At 41.5% G+C, this 16,268-nt stretch overlaps 1 protein-coding gene across 8 annotated transcripts in view; it reads right to left on the reverse strand.

Annotated features, from left to right (window-relative positions):
- The window catches only part of Ctl2 (Choline transporter-like 2), a 91,830-nt gene extending 75,568 nt beyond the window's left edge, over nucleotides 1-16,262 (reverse strand). For 2 of the 8 annotated variants that reach the window (XM_070105214.1, XM_053800224.2), the window contains exon 1: nucleotides 13,542-13,677. Coding sequence is in view for 1 of the 8 variants with exons in the window: in XM_053800228.2 (XP_053656203.1) it covers nucleotides 16,234-16,255 (22 nt within the window). In the remaining 7 variants the exon portion in view is untranslated. Of the gene's footprint in view, nucleotides 1-13,433; nucleotides 13,453-13,474; nucleotides 13,678-15,732; nucleotides 15,841-16,233 lie in introns of those variants that run through there. The other 6 variants (XM_053800228.2, XM_053800221.2, XM_053800226.2 and 3 more) reach the window with 6 other exon arrangements.
- Nucleotides 16,263-16,268: the final 6 nt, after the last annotated feature.

Below are 16,268 nucleotides of genomic sequence, written 5' to 3' on the forward strand. Positions count from 1 at the left end.
TTTAATCCCATTTATTTCCCCCCACTGAAACTCCCCTACCCCCTTCAGCTTTGTTTCGCTTAGGGCCAGGACATCCAACTTCTTTTCATTCATAACATCAGCAATCATCTGTTTCTTGTCATTCGCACTACATCCACGCACATTTAAGCATCCCAGTTTTATAAAGTTTTTCTTCTCTTTTTTAGTAAATATATATATATATATATATATATATATATATATATATATATATATATATATATTTATTTCTGTGTGTGTGTGTGTGTGTGTGTGTGTGTGTGTGTGTGTGTGTGTGTGTGTGTGTGTGTGTGTGTGTGTGTGTGAGAGAGAGAGAGAGAGAGAGAGAGAGAGAGAGAGAGAGAGAGAGAGAGAGAGAGAGAGAGAGAGAGAGAGAGAGAGAGAGAGAGAGAGAGAGAGAGAGAGAGAGGGAGAGAGAGAGAGAGAGACCCTCACCAAATGTCGGAGAGACATTTCCGGGTAGCAGAGAGAAAGAGATGAGTGGGGAGTGTGACGTACAGTGCAGGTTATGGCATTTTATTGTGAACAAGTTTCGTCCACCGGTGACTTATCAAGTCCCGGTGGATAAAGACCACAATAAAATACCATAACCCAAACTATCTTACTATACATACTGTCGGTAAGATACCACACCAGTGTATCACCAGAGGTATGAAGCCAGGGCTGTTGATGCTAGGATCACGCCTGCCCCTCAACTCTCATCACCCCAACATCCACAGCTGCTCACACAACATTGTACACCCACTACTATGCCTCCTACCACCCACCACCACACTACCAGCCAGGCATTACACTGGCTTGGTTTACTGAAGTTTGATTAAAATTCGGTCTTCGAGTAGCGTAATCGAGGCTAGGACCCTGGGTAACCTTAAAAAGAGATTGGACGGATATATGAGTGGGTGGGGCTGGGTTTCGTATCGTGGGTATTGGAGTAAATTTTTGGGTAGCTTTGGGAAGGGGTAGTTTTGATAAGGACCTGCCTTGTATGGGCCAGTAGGCCAATACAAGATTCCCATATGTTGCACGTGTCTTATCTTGAATGCCTTAGATCAAGAGCCCTTCACAGGCATCACGGGACTCCCCCCTTGAACCGTGTGGGAAGAAAGGAATGCTGGTGTTGTAGGTTTAAATTCCATTATCAGTGAGGCACACACACGTGCGTGCGTGTGTGTGTTCAAGTGAGTATATCTTTTACGAGTCGTAATTTGTATAACAAGGCTGAGTAACTCTTGTTTGTGTGAATGTGTAGTTACACCAGTGGTTGGATGCGTATGTATACTCATTATTCACGAGGAAGCGGTAAATCCGTAAGGGGTCATGCAGCTCCTAAAGAATGGAAGATAATCAGGGAAAGAAGGGTAGTTCACATTCAAAGAATAGTAGTTCAAATTCCACGGATCAAGAGCCCTTTACCAGCATCAAGGCACCCTCTTAAGGGTGCATTTCATACGACAACAGTAGTTTGCAAATTGATTGGGACAGGAGTAAATTTTGTGATTATCTCATAATATGTCTTAGACTCTGGCTTAATTAATGTAGGTTGGGTTCTTTTCTTTTCAGAAGAGTTTGCTACCGATTTCTTGCAACCATCCAGCTATGGTGTTACCTTGCGACTCTCAGTGCTACAACAGCTGTTGTTCTGTAAGGCTATTTCTGCAACCATGCTCCGTGAATGTGGTTTCGCCAAATTTTCCTTCATGATTACTGCTGAATTTCATGATGGATGTTATACCTAGGAAGTGTGCAAGTACTGTAGCTCTTAGAACACATGCTAATTTAGTATCAGACAGATCACCGAAAATTTTGAGGCTAGCAAGGCCAACTGTTGGTTGGATTCTGAAGAGAGCTGACGACACTGGTGATTGTGGAGCACTGCGTCGAGGAAGATGTGGAAGAAAACGCGAGGTTATCATAAGAAATAGTGTGAGGAATCCAAAGAAAACTAGCAAAGAGATTTGGCTTCAGCTGGCGTATATGTCGATTCTTCAACTGTTCGACGAAGGCTCCTTGAAGTTGGCAGAACTGCCAGAAAGCCGGTGAAGAAACAATTATTGACTGTTGCTATGAAGAAAAAGCGGCTGCGGTGAGCACTCGATTGCAAGTGATGGACGACAGATGAATGGAAGTTACATTTTCAGATGTTGGGCATTCTGAGGTACATGGGTACAGATCAGTGGTAGTGAGACGAAAAGAAAACGAATCTCTTCGGAATGGGCATATTCAAAAAGTTTTATTGCTAATGGGCCTGAACGGCGTGTTCTTGTTGAGAAAACGATGAACAGTGACAAATACAAGGCAATCCCGGCAAATCATTTTATTCCCATTGTGGATAAACTTTCCTGATGCAGAAGGCATTTTCCAGCAGGATTTTGCTCCATGCCACACTTCCAGAAAAATGTTGACAGTCTTCGAAGAGTGAGGCTTAACGTTTTAAATTGGCCTGGAAACTCTCCAGACTTCTACCCAATTGAGAATTTATGGGCAATAACCAAACAAAGGATCGCGAAACAGGACTGTTAAAGAACTTATTTGCTGTTATTAGAACCTGGTACCACGACGAGGAACATTGGTCTATTCTATGCCAGTGTAGCAATGCTTATAAAAGCAAAAGGTAGTCATATCCTTTATTAAATCAATTATCTGTCATACCACTGCCGTGTATTTTTCAAATAAACATTAATTTTCCGATTGTCTTATTTCATTACTGTCCCAATTAACATGTACGATACTATAGAAGAACAACAACGCTATAGATGTCTATTATTTTTTCCGAATGGGTCATGGCCCCTGCAGCCCGGTCCCAGATCAGGCTTCCAGGTCTGGGAAGACAAGATAAACGAGAAGAATGTTAAACATAAACTTTTCCTCATTTCGTCCAGCATCTCTCAGCATCTTAACAGTGTCCGTAGTCTCATCTGGCACTGACAGCAACTAAGTCTTATTGACATTCCGTGAGAAGCCAGTAAGTTAAGACGCCCACCTGAGCCAGTCTCACTGCTGCCCTACTCTACTGTTTACACTTCCTCTTGTTTTTAATGCTCTAAACTTTTTGAGAGGCAACTCTGTCAAATTTTTCCCTCCCTAGTGTGTAATTCCTTACTGAGGGGTAACAACTGACTCACTTTCTCACACTATTTACACAAGGGATTTTACTAAGTTTATTTAGGCACAGGTACATATAAGTACAATATTATACATATTAATGGGTAGGCACTCAGGCTTAATGCAGGGAAGTGGAGCACAGATCCAGTTCTCTTGATCAAGAGCCCCTCACCAGCATCAAGGAACCTCCCTTGAGGGGTATACATAGTGACTTATTTCCACTGGTGTTAGGTTTAAGCGTTCCTACCTTTATTTATAAAAACTATTATCAAATGACTACAGAATATATATATAACTGAACAAATAGTGATAGATGGATGAGGAATTTAATGTACAGTAATGCCTGGTTGATCAGACCCTGATCCACTACGAGGCCTGGTCAAGGGCTGGGCCACGGGGGCGTTGACCCCCCAAACATCCTCCAGGTAACAGAAGCCACAGTTGTAAACAGACAAAAATGTTACGCCAGACATAAAAATTCTTCACATAATGGTAAATCAATGGAACGAAAGAGACAGTAATAAGACTCACGAAATCGTAATGACACGATTGCAAACAAACCACACCACGGGTGGGGATAGAACCCGCGATCAGAGAGTCTCAAAACTCCAGACCGTCGCGTTAGCCACTGGACCAGCTAGTCACTGGACCAGCCTAGTTGGATGAATCTTATTGTGGCTAGCTGGTCCAGTGGCTAACGTGACGTTCTGGAGTTTTGAGACTCTGATCGCGGGTTCTATCCCCGCCCGTGGTATGGTTCGAGACAGTAATAAGTACAACAACCATTATAAATTTAAAAAAAAGATACGATAAAAAAAAATCGAAGATAGGACACTACGACATCTCTGTTGGTTAAAAACGGGTAATTACACAAAGATAAATACCCATGTAGTATAGGCATTATGCTGAGGATATCATCAGAGACTGACATCAACTAAATAACCACTGTAGCAAATGTTAGTTTCGCAACTCTAAGTATTTCCATGAATCCCAGTTCGATCCCCACCCGTTCTGTGATCTGATAAAGTATGTTCGGGAAATAGTCTCAGAACTAAGAGGAATAAACTATGATAAGAGGCTGAGAGAACTGAACCTGTTAACATAACTGTTCCTGTAACTACAAATATCGTAATATTTCATAACAGCATCCATAGAATTCTCAGAGCGAAACTCTGTCACAATAAAGGCTCGTCCTGCTACACTTCTCTTTGTCCTCACATACAAGCATCGCTAATGAACGATCCAACAGTAATCCGACCCCACCCCGAACGAAGACTTCATCTCGTTCCCCTTGCAAACTGGCATCGCAGAGGGCCTTCCCGAAGACAGGACACCGTGGCGCCAGGCAGCCTGCTCATCACACACCAACGTCCAGATCGATGCTCCCAGCCGCCTCCTTTGCTTCCAGGACTCCAGAGGTTGGGGACCACAACCATCCACCACTACTAACAAAGGACTCTCGCCCACAACGTGAAAGATGGTACATGTACTGATCTCTCTTGGAAGATAGCGGTCCTGTATACGTCTCTGTTAAGCGATACAGTATCTCTTTGTGTATGTTAAAAGGCACAGTTTCTCTTATTTGTGTCTGATGAGATGTATATCCCTTTCTGTGTCAATTGAAAGGTATCGCTTGTGTGTGTCTTTACTGAAATATACCCCAATGTGTGTTCTTGGTGAAATATACCTCGTGTGTATGTTATATTTTAAACATACTCTCATGTGTTTGTTCTTAGTGAAATTATCTTTGTGTCTGAGGTAGTTTGTGTGTGTTCTTGTGTGTGTGTTTGTTTGTTGTTAAATGGATAAGATTTTTTTTCTCTCCCTCAGGTGTCTTTGCTTAGTGTCATAGTTATGGGTAACAAGTAATAGCTGTGTTAACTGCTACAGTGCTGAATGTGTCTTATGTTTAGTATACTTGCACTGCTTGTTGCTTGTCACTGTTCAATGTATATATGATTTCTTGTGCATGTACCTTACAGAACATAGGAATATAAAAGCACTGAAATAGGCCTTCTGGCTACAAATTTTCATATATGTTGGTCTAATCTATCTTCAAAAGAAATGGGGGGGCTTGATACTGATGAAGGGCTCTTGATTTAGAGAATCAGTTACAATCCCCTTAGATAACACCTGATTACTTCCCATTTACCAGTAGCTCTCGACGATCCCCACGAGATTCGTGCTTCTCATAAATACAATAATAATTTGTCTAACTTGTGAAGGACAAGGTCAATTCAGCACACGCATAATTCAGCAGGTAACAGTACATATCCACCTGCCGAAGTCAATACTGGAAGTGCTACACACGCGATATACCGATACTCAGCTGTCCAGCCCAGCTCCCTGTTGCTCTCTCGTACAAAACCTCCGAGTAGCGGGCAACATGTCAGGGATATATATATATATATACACACAGCGAGGCGCGTATCTGAGTGTATATATGCTGAAAATTTACTTTAATTCCTGTTCGAGGACTGAAGTATTCTTGACATGTGGGTTACTAGTTACATGAAGCCTTAATGACCCCTCGTGTAGTCAACAGGCTTTAAGTGAAATCAGCCAATATCACTGACCAGATTTCAGCATCGGTACGCCAGGATACAAAGGCGCACTGCTGATGGTAATGGAGACGACAGCTGCAAAGCTGTTCTCATAGTTTTATCGAGTCAATGACGGACGATACAGCTCTGCATTGAGCGAAATGTGATCATAACAAATGCTTGCTTGAATCTTGTCTTCATTGCCAGTCAGACAGCAGTCGCTGCTATCGTGGTCACCAGAGCCAACTGTTTTAGACACACTGTCTTGCCACGTTCCAGCCGTAAGGCCCACACCGCTGAACGCCTTATGGCAAACACTTCAAGATTTATCCCTGAAGAAAAAAGTATCAACAGCGAACAACATGGCTCTTTAAACCCGACCTCTGCAGGTTAGAGGCGGTGGTCAGTCCTAGTCACCCTGGCGCTCGTTGGCCCAGAGTTTGGGATACAAATAAACACAAGTTAATTTGAACATGATACAATGTTCATACACAAATAGATGACACTTGAGTGCATGTTGAAAGCCCATAGTTATGCAGAGCATTTCGGGCTCCAGCGAAGCCGAGTTTTCAGACGAACTGCCCTGTTAGAATGAAGACACTACCTAAGAAACGCTATCAGTAATTGCTACCAATAATTGCTATCAGTACTTCCAGTATAAACCTTGTTTGTAAATGATGCCGACAAACTGGTTAAAAAAGACACGCGAGCAATCTAGGTTCCTAAACTGAAACGTTTTCTAATATATCCAAGTATTTACTCGCACGTTTTTATTTTTAACCAATTGCTACTGAGAGCGTTGCTGCACCCAGCAACATCAACTATCAACGCCCCAGCGATAAGGCCGGACTCACCGAGGGCTAGGTTAAGTAATGTTTGTCAGGAAATATGACAAGTATTCTTTTCAAGACTGATGCACTGATTACATCGACTCAAGGTTGAGGAACTGCTTACCTCAAATTCCTCCTGTTCTTCATGATTCTCCTTTGTATGGGCTGATGAAGCCACTGTGTGGCGAAACGTTTCCTCATTAAAGATACCCAAGTGTTGCACATGCGTCTAATTTATCAATATGCCAAGTGTTTCCTGACGCGGGTCTTAATCATATAATGACCCACAGGTGGAGCTTTTGGTAATCTGATCGAGGCCTTCCACTGGTTTACCACTCCACCCCTTTAAAAATTATGGTTATGATTTTAACCATTAGATTATTGAGGAACTCGCCGAACCCAACCACTGGACCAGTTCTCCATTATAAGCCTTTTTCGGGAGCCAATTCACCAAACTGCCAGCACAACAGTGGACCAAATATTCCGAAAAGTTAAGGAACTTTGCCACTCACAGATGTTTTGCACAGTTGTCTGTCGTTTCCCCTCACTGCAAATGTAGAGTGAATTTTCTCACTGATACAAAGGTAGTGATGAAAGGAAAGGAACTAGACTGCATAGGCGCTGACGGGGATTCTACTTGTACTGTACAATGTCAGATATATTTCTTGCAAAGACTTTTATTGCCCTGATGAGCAATAAAATAAACTGGTGAGGGATATCCACAGAGAAGTATGCTCGAGCACACCAGGAGAAAGATGCCATCAACAGAGAAGTATGTACGGATACATTAAGAAGAAAACTACAGAGAAAGCCGTGGCCTACAGATTAATATACATGGGTACTTCAGAAAGAGTACCCAGAAAGGACTTGTGAAAGGACAGGATTCCCTACATGTAAAATAGGTAAAATTAAATTTTAATAATATTGATTTTTTAGAAGCATATTTTTTTACAGATACTATTGACGATGTTTAGTACACAGTGTATATAACATATATCGCGAGTGGGTAGGTACAACTTCCTCTCCAGTGTGTCCTGATTTTGAAAGTTGAAATATGGTAACATTACCTAACCCACGTACAAGCTGACGCTATACTTGGCCTTTATTCAACGTCTTACCCCTTTCCCTACACGTAGTAATCCTCAGAGTGCTAAGAAGCAGGATTGCAAATCACCTGGATTCCCAAAATCTGCACAATCCAGGGCAACATGGGTTCAGGGCAGGTCGCTCCTGCCTCTCACAACTACTGGATCACTATGACATGGCCTTGGATGCACTGGAAGAAAATCAGAATGCAGATGTAATATACACAGACTTTGCAAAAGCATTTGACAAATGCGATCATGGTGTAATAGCCCATAAAATACGTGCTAAAGGAATAACTGGGAAAGTGGGGAGATGGATCTTCAACTTCCTAACAAATCGAACACAAAGAGTAGTGGTCAACAGAGTTAAATCGGAGGCTGCCATAGTGAAGAGCTCTGTTCCACAAGGCACAGTACTCGCCCCCATCTTATTCCTTATCCTCATATCAGACATAAACAGAGATATACACCACAGCACCGTATCATCCTTTGCGGATGATACTAGGATCTGCATGAGGCTGTCATCTGCTGAGGACGCGGTTAACCTCCAAGAAGATATAAACAAAGTTTTCCAGTGGGCAACGGTAAACAATATGATGTTCAATGAGGACAAATTCCAACTACTCCGTTATGGAAAACTGGAGGAGATAATAACTAGAACAGAGTATACTACTGACTCCGGCCATACAATAGAGCGGAAAAATAATGTAAGGGACCTGGGAGTAGTAATGTCTGAGGATCTCACTTTCAAGGATCACAACAGTGCCACGATCGCACGTGCAAAGAAAATGATAGGATGGATAATGAGAACTTTCAAAACGAGAGATGCCAAGCCCATGATGATCCTTTTCAAATCACTTGTTCTCTCTAGGCTGGAATACTGCTGTACATTAACATCTCCATACAAAGCAGGTGAAATCGCAGATCTAGAGAGTGTACAGAGATCCTTTACTGCACGTATAAGTTCTGTCAAGCACCTTAACTACTGGGAACGCTTGAAAGCACTTGACTTGTACTCGTTGGAACGCAGGAGGGAGAGATATATCATAATCTACACTTGGAAAATCTTGGAAGGAATGGTCCCAAATCTGCACACAGAAATCACTCCCTACGAAAGTAAAAGACTGGGCAGGCGATGCAAAATGCCGCCAATAAAAAGTAGGGGCGCCATTGGTACACTAAGAGAAAACACCATAAGTGTCCGGGGCCCAAAACTGTTCAACAGCCTCCCATCAAGCATTAGGGGAATTGCCAATAAACCCCTGGCTGCCTTCAAGAGAGAGCTGGACAGATACCTAAAGTCAGTGCCGGATCAGCCGGGCTGTGGCTCGTACGTCGGACTGCGTGCGGCCAGCAGTAACAGCCTAGTTGATCAGGCCCTGATCCATCGGGAGGCCTGGTCGTGGACCGGGCCGCGGGGGCGTTGATCCCCGGAATAACCTCCAGGTAACCTCCAGGTAACCCTGACGGTCTAACGCAGTAATTCTCAATCAGGGGGTAAATTTACCCCTTGAGGGTAAAAAATGACATGGCAAGGGGTAAATATTTGTGTGCTATTTTTATGCAAAACTTGAATAATTTATTTTTTCTCTCACCTTATTTTTCTGTCCCTTTTGAGATGGCGTTAATTTTTGTATGGAAGGGGTAAATGGAGTATGGAAGGGGTAAATGGAGAAATACATCAAGCCGAGAGGGTTAATAATGGAGGAAACGTTAAGAATCCCTGGTCGAACGGGTACAGTATGAGGACAAGCGTCCCAGGGAGATAGTGAGGGAAAGTAGTCAGTGATGCTGAGAGTAGAAACAGAGCGAGACGCCCGTCACCACGGCGTAGAAGTCCCAGATTCCAGTATGTTACTGTTTACATTCTTGAACCATCTATCCGGATTCAGTATGGCGGCAGTCATGGTATATGGTATACAATTCAGACAAGTTGACGAATAGGACACATGTGCAACACTTGATTATCCAGCCAATGAGTTTATTACAGACAAGCTGACAGACATGTGCAACATCTGGGTATCTTTATTCTGAAGACGATTCTCCAGCCAGTGGGTTTATCAATTTAATACAGGGGTCACCTTAAAGTGTTGAAACTGGTGATACTAGAAGGCGAAATAATCAGTCCTTCAGCCCTAAATGGTGTTCACCACCTTAGTCTTCATGAAGGAACACCGTCATTTAGGCTGAAGGACTCATTACCTTGTCTTCAACCGTCTCCTGTTTAAACATCTTTAAATAACTTCCCGCAGTGAACTGACAGAGCCACGTGTTGGCGAAACGTCTTCAGAATAACGCAAGCCAGGTGTTGCATATGTATCGGATTAAGTATGTTTAAGTTCTTCAGAGCTCGCTCGGATATCCGGATTCAGTGTCGTTTATGTTCTCAAGAGAAGATTTATGTATCCGGATTCAGTGTTGTTTGCGTTCTTGGAGCAGTTTTGCGTATCCGGATTCAGTGTTGTTTACGTTATTTGAGCAATTTTGCGTATCCGGATTCAGTGTTGTTTACGTTCTTTACAGCAGAGTCGAATATCCGGATTCTGTACGTCGTTGCTTACTTTATGATATTCAGTGGAGATACGTCGCGCAAAATATATATATATTAATGCAACCTAAGTTGGTTATTGTTATTGTTAACCTGAGTTGGTGACTACCACCAATATTGTTGTGTGAGGTTGTGACTACCACCATTACTGCTGCCAGGTCGTATGACCACCAATACTGCTGTGAGGTCGTGTGACTAACATTGCATGACCACGGAGTGTCAGCAGAAAGCACTCTGCCACCTATTACAATATAATTTATGGTCGCTCCTCTTTACATTAGTCCATGAGCCATACCTATTACTGATATTACTCCTGCTGCTTCTGCTAACAGTACAACTGTCATTGCTGTTGTTTCTGTTACTAGTACATATACTACTATTCTTGTAGCTGCTACTGGTTCTACTATTACTAATACTGCTGCTCCTGCTACAACTACTATTGTTTCTTAGGTAAGACACATATGCAACAGTTAGGTATCTTTATTTCGAAACGTTTCGCCTACACAGTAGGCTTCTTCAGTCGAGTACAGAAAAGTTGATAGAAGCAGAAGATACTTGAAGACGATGTAATCAGTCCATCACCCTTAAAGTTTTGAGGTGGTCAGTCCCTCAGTCTGGAGAAGAGCATTGTTCCATAGTATGAAACAATATGGAGATGAAGTGACAGGATGGAGCCTTATATAGCGCCAAGAGGTGAGACGTAGGTCACTAGAAGAGGTAAGAACTCAGATGTTGGGAGGTCAGGTCCCTCTCAAATCCAGCCGTTCTCACTAGTGGAGGTTGTCGAAGTTGATTGCAGGTCTGTACCAAGATACCCTTGTGTTGCAGTGTCTGACAGATTGAACATTAAAATGGTATAAAATACCGACAGGTTGTTAGGTAAGACACATATGCAACAGTTAGGTATCTTTATTTCGAAACGTTTCGCCTACACAGTAGGCTTCTTCAGTCGAAAAGTTATATTAATATATATATATATATATATATATATATATATATATATATATATATATATATATATATATATATATATATAATATATATATATATATATATATATATATATATATATATATATATATTAATGCAACCTGAGTTGGTTATTGTTATTGTTAACCTGAGTTGGTGACTACCACTGCAACACATGGGTATCTTGGTACAGACCTGCAATCAACTTCGACAACCTCCACTAGTAAGAACGGCTGGATTTGAGAGGGACCTGACCTCCCAACATCTGAGTTCTTACCTCTTCTAGTGACCTACGTCTCACCTCTTGGCGCTATATAAGGCTCCATCCTGTCACTTCATCTCCATATTGTTTCATACTATGGAACAATGCTCTTCTCCAGATTGAGGGACTGACCACCTCAAAACTTTAAGGGTGATGGACTGATTACATCGTCTTCAAGTATCTTCTGCTTCTATCAACTTTTCTGTACTCGACTGAAGAAGCCTACTGTGCAGGCGAAACGTTTCGAAATAAAGATACCTAACTGTTGCATATGTGTCTTACCTAACAACCTGTCGGTATTTTATACCATTTTACTATTGTTTCTGTTACTACTACTACCTTTGCTGGCACTACTACTGTTATTACTACTATTACCTCCAAGCTCAAGCCTTGTATAACAACAATCCTTCTTGCATAACCACCCCTTAGATAATAATAAGCTTGACTGTAATTCAAAATAGTCAAGCTTACTGTGGCTAGAGTTCTAACCTAGGCCATTCTTACCTGATTTTTACCCAGCAGCTAGAGGGATGATCAGACGAGCTCGTGTGGACGCAACTGTTCGCAAAATATTCATGGTGAGGTATTGAAGGTGTAAGGGTCAAAGTGAGGTTGGGGAATGGGAACAAATCAGATTTGATCCGAGGAAGGGGAGGGTAGTAAGAAATACGCAGAGGAAACCTTTTTGTATAGGCTACGTTGTGTACACGTTTAGAACTAGTCTACAGCATCTACAGTATGCAAAAACGTGTATTTTTATTTTTTGTTACAAGTCCATGAAACACAATTTAAGCAAAGTTTTATCAAGTCATTAAAGGGGTAACTAATTCATCGAATCAAGAGCCATTCACTAGAATCAAGGCACCCTCTTCCCTTGAAGGGTACAGCCACGTTCAGTTAATACTTCATCCTACACTAATGACCAGCCATTATTAGCGACCTCGCACGTAACCACGTATAGTAATTTTGGTCAAAGGAATCTTGGATAATTGGTGCTTTACTGTGCTAGTTTCATGAACATTTTGATTACATCGTTAATGTAACTATTACTTTTACCTAACTCGCCCTTGAGTTTGTTTACTAAAACATAATTATTGAATAAGTGTTGAGTAAAAATTATTATAGGTAAATGGACACAATTACAACTAACGTGACATTTTGTGGTTACGTTTCGCTCTCCAAGCTTGATAAAGCTCCTGGAGAGCGAAACGTTGCCACAATAAAATGCAACATTGGTTGCATCTGTGTCCAGTTACCTAACATTATGTCGGTAATTCTATAATTATTACTGAGATTATAATTGTGGAGAAGGTTAAACTTATCTTCAACGTCCTTCATCACATAAAATGGATTACCAACACACTTCTAGCTGTCTTCAGGAGGGAACTCAGCAAATTCCTTAATACAAGTCCTGATCAGCCGAGCTTCGATACATATATTGGTCTCTGGGATGCTTAGGTTAAGTAAGGTTCGTCAGGAAACAGGACAAGTATTTCCTGATGCGGGTCTTAGATGATGACCCGCCGTTGGAGCTTTTGGTCATCTGACCCAGGCCTTCCGCTGGCTTACCGGTTCACCCATTTAAAAATTACGGTCAGTTATAACCATTCTTTTGTTATTAATCTCTGGGCTTCCGGCACTAACAGCTTGCTCGATCAGGCCACGACTCTGGGTATCCAGGTAATATTAACCTAACCAAACGTAACTTGACTGATGACAGTAAATTTCTGTAATATTTCAAGCTGGAAGAAATTAACGACAGTCAATTAGGTACAAAATATGCACACTGGAAAGGCAGAAGAGGTTGTATACAAAGTATAAGCTATGGAAAAACACACTTATAAGCTTTATGAAATATCGATTATTAGTCAATATCAAATATTTTTCTTCAGTATATCAAGATGCCAACCCATCACAGCCACAACTACCAGAGGAATAACTCTTAATGTTTCCACGGTATATCAAGTATTTCCCGACAGCTACTATCATTCTTTTCACACAAATTTCACTTTCCACAAGCCCCCACGATCTATATTTGTCGTTTAAGAATTGCACTGGTCACAGATATAGATGTACCACTTGTTTTAACGTGGCGTATGAACGGCGTTATCTCTCACACTATGTATCACGGTAAAACTAGTTAGCTTTTACAAACTAAATGGGAGCAGAGGTAGTAGCAGTTACCCTGACCACTCCTCAGTTAGCACTGCCTGCTAGCCTGAACTTTCTCAACCAGAAGCTCAACCGCACAGCTACTCTGACGACTCCTCAGCACTGCCTGCTAGCCTGCACTTTCTCAACCTCACAGTTACCCTGACGACTCCTCAGTTAGCACTGCCTGCTAGCCTGCATTTTCTCAACCTCACAGATACCCTGACGACTCCTCAGTTAGCACTGCCTGCTAGCCTGCACTTTCTCAACCTCAGTTACTCTGACCACTCCTCAGCACTGCCTGCTAGCCTGAACTTTCTCAACTAGAAGCTCAACCTCACAGTTACTCGGACCACTCCTCAGTTAGCACTGCCTGTTAGCCTGAACTTTCTCTACTAGAAGCTCAACCTCACAGTTACTCTGACCACTCCTCAGCACTGCCTGTTAGCCTGCACTTTCTCAACTAGAAGCTCAACCGCACATAACTCTAGTTACACACGGCGTTTAACTTTTTATTTAGGGTACACACAATTTTAAACTCCTACAGTATGTTTATATGTTAATTATGTAGTATAAAACCTCGGGTAACCTAATCAAGTCAAGCAGCGTAACTCACTTCCACTGAGGTACTTGTATTATGAAATTATATGCTTTATTTTTTGCACTGTCATATACAGATACCGTTTTATTCCATACCCTTAGTGATATTAACCCTTAAACTGTCCAAACAAATTTACGTTCACATACGTAGTGCTCCAAAAGTAGATCTACATTTTTTTACATATTTTCAAATATAACAAAAAAAAAGTACATCAAAGTTTTATTTACGCGTTTTCAAATGTAAAAAAAAAAGATCTGTGTTTTTACATACTTTCAAATGTTGAAAAAACGTAGATCTACGTTTGGACCGTTTAAGGGTTAATAATTATTAACACAATGAGTAACCCAGATGCAGCTTCATTCATTAGATATTCTTCGAATTATTTTTAGACTTTTATACCAAAATTTGATATGATCAGAAAACCCACCCTACACCTTTTTAGCTGTGTAATAGGTGTTTAACATCGATAAATATTCATTTATCTGTATATATACACGAAGGTCACTTCGTTTTAAATATTAAAGTATTCTTAGCGGGTGGTGCATAGGTTATGTACAGCCTTATTGAATTTCGTGCGAGTCGATAAGCTAACACACATACTGGTCACACTGGCTCGACCAATGGATATGTCACTGACTTTTTCTTGGGGTTATCCTAGGTTTTCTACACATATTCTGCTTTGTATGATAATCTATGTAACTGTATTTGTGTATACCTGAATAAACTTACCAATCTCACTTTCCACCGCTGTATTCGCGAGGGTAGAGTTTTAGCTCCCGGCCAGAATCTAAACAACTATTGAATACCCTTTACTGGGGAAGGGGATTTAATTCCAAAGATCACGAACCCTTCACCAGCATCAAGGGAGGAGAGACAGACACCCGGCTTCATCGTCCCTAATTAACATTCAACACTGGATAGGTTTAAAAATAGTAATGACAAGTTTGTAAAGGGCATGATGATACCGATAAGACGTAGAAAACACAAGTACAGTACAGTTATAACATTAAACATTTCGCCACTCGTGGGTTCTTCAGCTTAGCCACTCACAGCTAAACGTTTTCGTTAACAAATATCATAACTGTATGTCTTCCTGCATAAGTTGGACAGATATTCGAACGGGAGTGGGTGGGTGTGAATAGGTCCTATTAGCATGGGCAGCAGGCCTGCTGCAATTTATCCTATATTAACATTCTTAATACCTAAGTGTAATGAACACTTGTTATTGCATATGTTCTTTAAAAAAAATAGCACGGGACACAGAAACTAAAAACCAGCAATTTAAAATTAAAACTCTAGGCTTCTAATATCACAAACTCGTGCGTTCCCCATAATAATTCATTCAAACTTGCAGTCAAAACATCGATCTCAGTTCCCTGACTCTCCATCCTTATTTATTGTTTAGTTAAACTAGTCTAAAGCCTGAATCAGAGCTGGTAACTGCTGGGCTAGATAGTATACCGTAAATGTAGTTGAACTACAGGGGTTAGGATACACTTTTTTTTTCAAGGTGAAGAGGTGGGCGAAGCAAATATTTCAGTACACAGTTTCAAGAGTAGATATGATCGCTCCATAGTAGCCAGAAATCGGTAGAGCTTCTGGATGTGGGTTAAGAGGCAGTACCAGGAGCTGTAAATCGACCAATGCAAGCAAAACTGTAAATAGAATACGCGCACCCTGAGCTAACACAGTACTGAGACGAGGAGTTGGGGAACACTGACGTAACAGGTAAGTACTGCATGCCAAGACGTTCTTGTACCTTGAGGCGTAAACTCAAGGATATCTTTACTGCGCAGTGGGAACCACATTCAAATTTGAGCGCTCCTTGTTTTCTCAGCCACTTCAGTGGAAGCTGAGCAAGTGGGACAATCCGCTTCTGTAGCAGACTGGGTGCAGCAAGGGAATGGTAGCTGCAATGCCTTGAATCAAGAACGCCTTTCAAGGGGGCTCAAGGTACCCTGATGCTGGTAAAGGGTTCTTGATCCAAGGAATTTAAATTATCTTCACTTTATTGCATCAAACCTGATTACTTCCCATTCCCGTGCTGCATAATCCCTAGATTTATTGCTAATAGATGTAAAAAAAAAACTTATACAACTAGGCATCTAATAGGCCTATACTTACCCTCTGGATGAACCCAAGGCATGATGACTTCATTG

Source organism: Cherax quadricarinatus, chromosome 97, assembly GCF_038502225.1.
Source record: "Cherax quadricarinatus isolate ZL_2023a chromosome 97, ASM3850222v1, whole genome shotgun sequence".
NCBI classification, from domain to species: Eukaryota; Metazoa; Arthropoda; class Malacostraca; order Decapoda; family Parastacidae; genus Cherax; species Cherax quadricarinatus.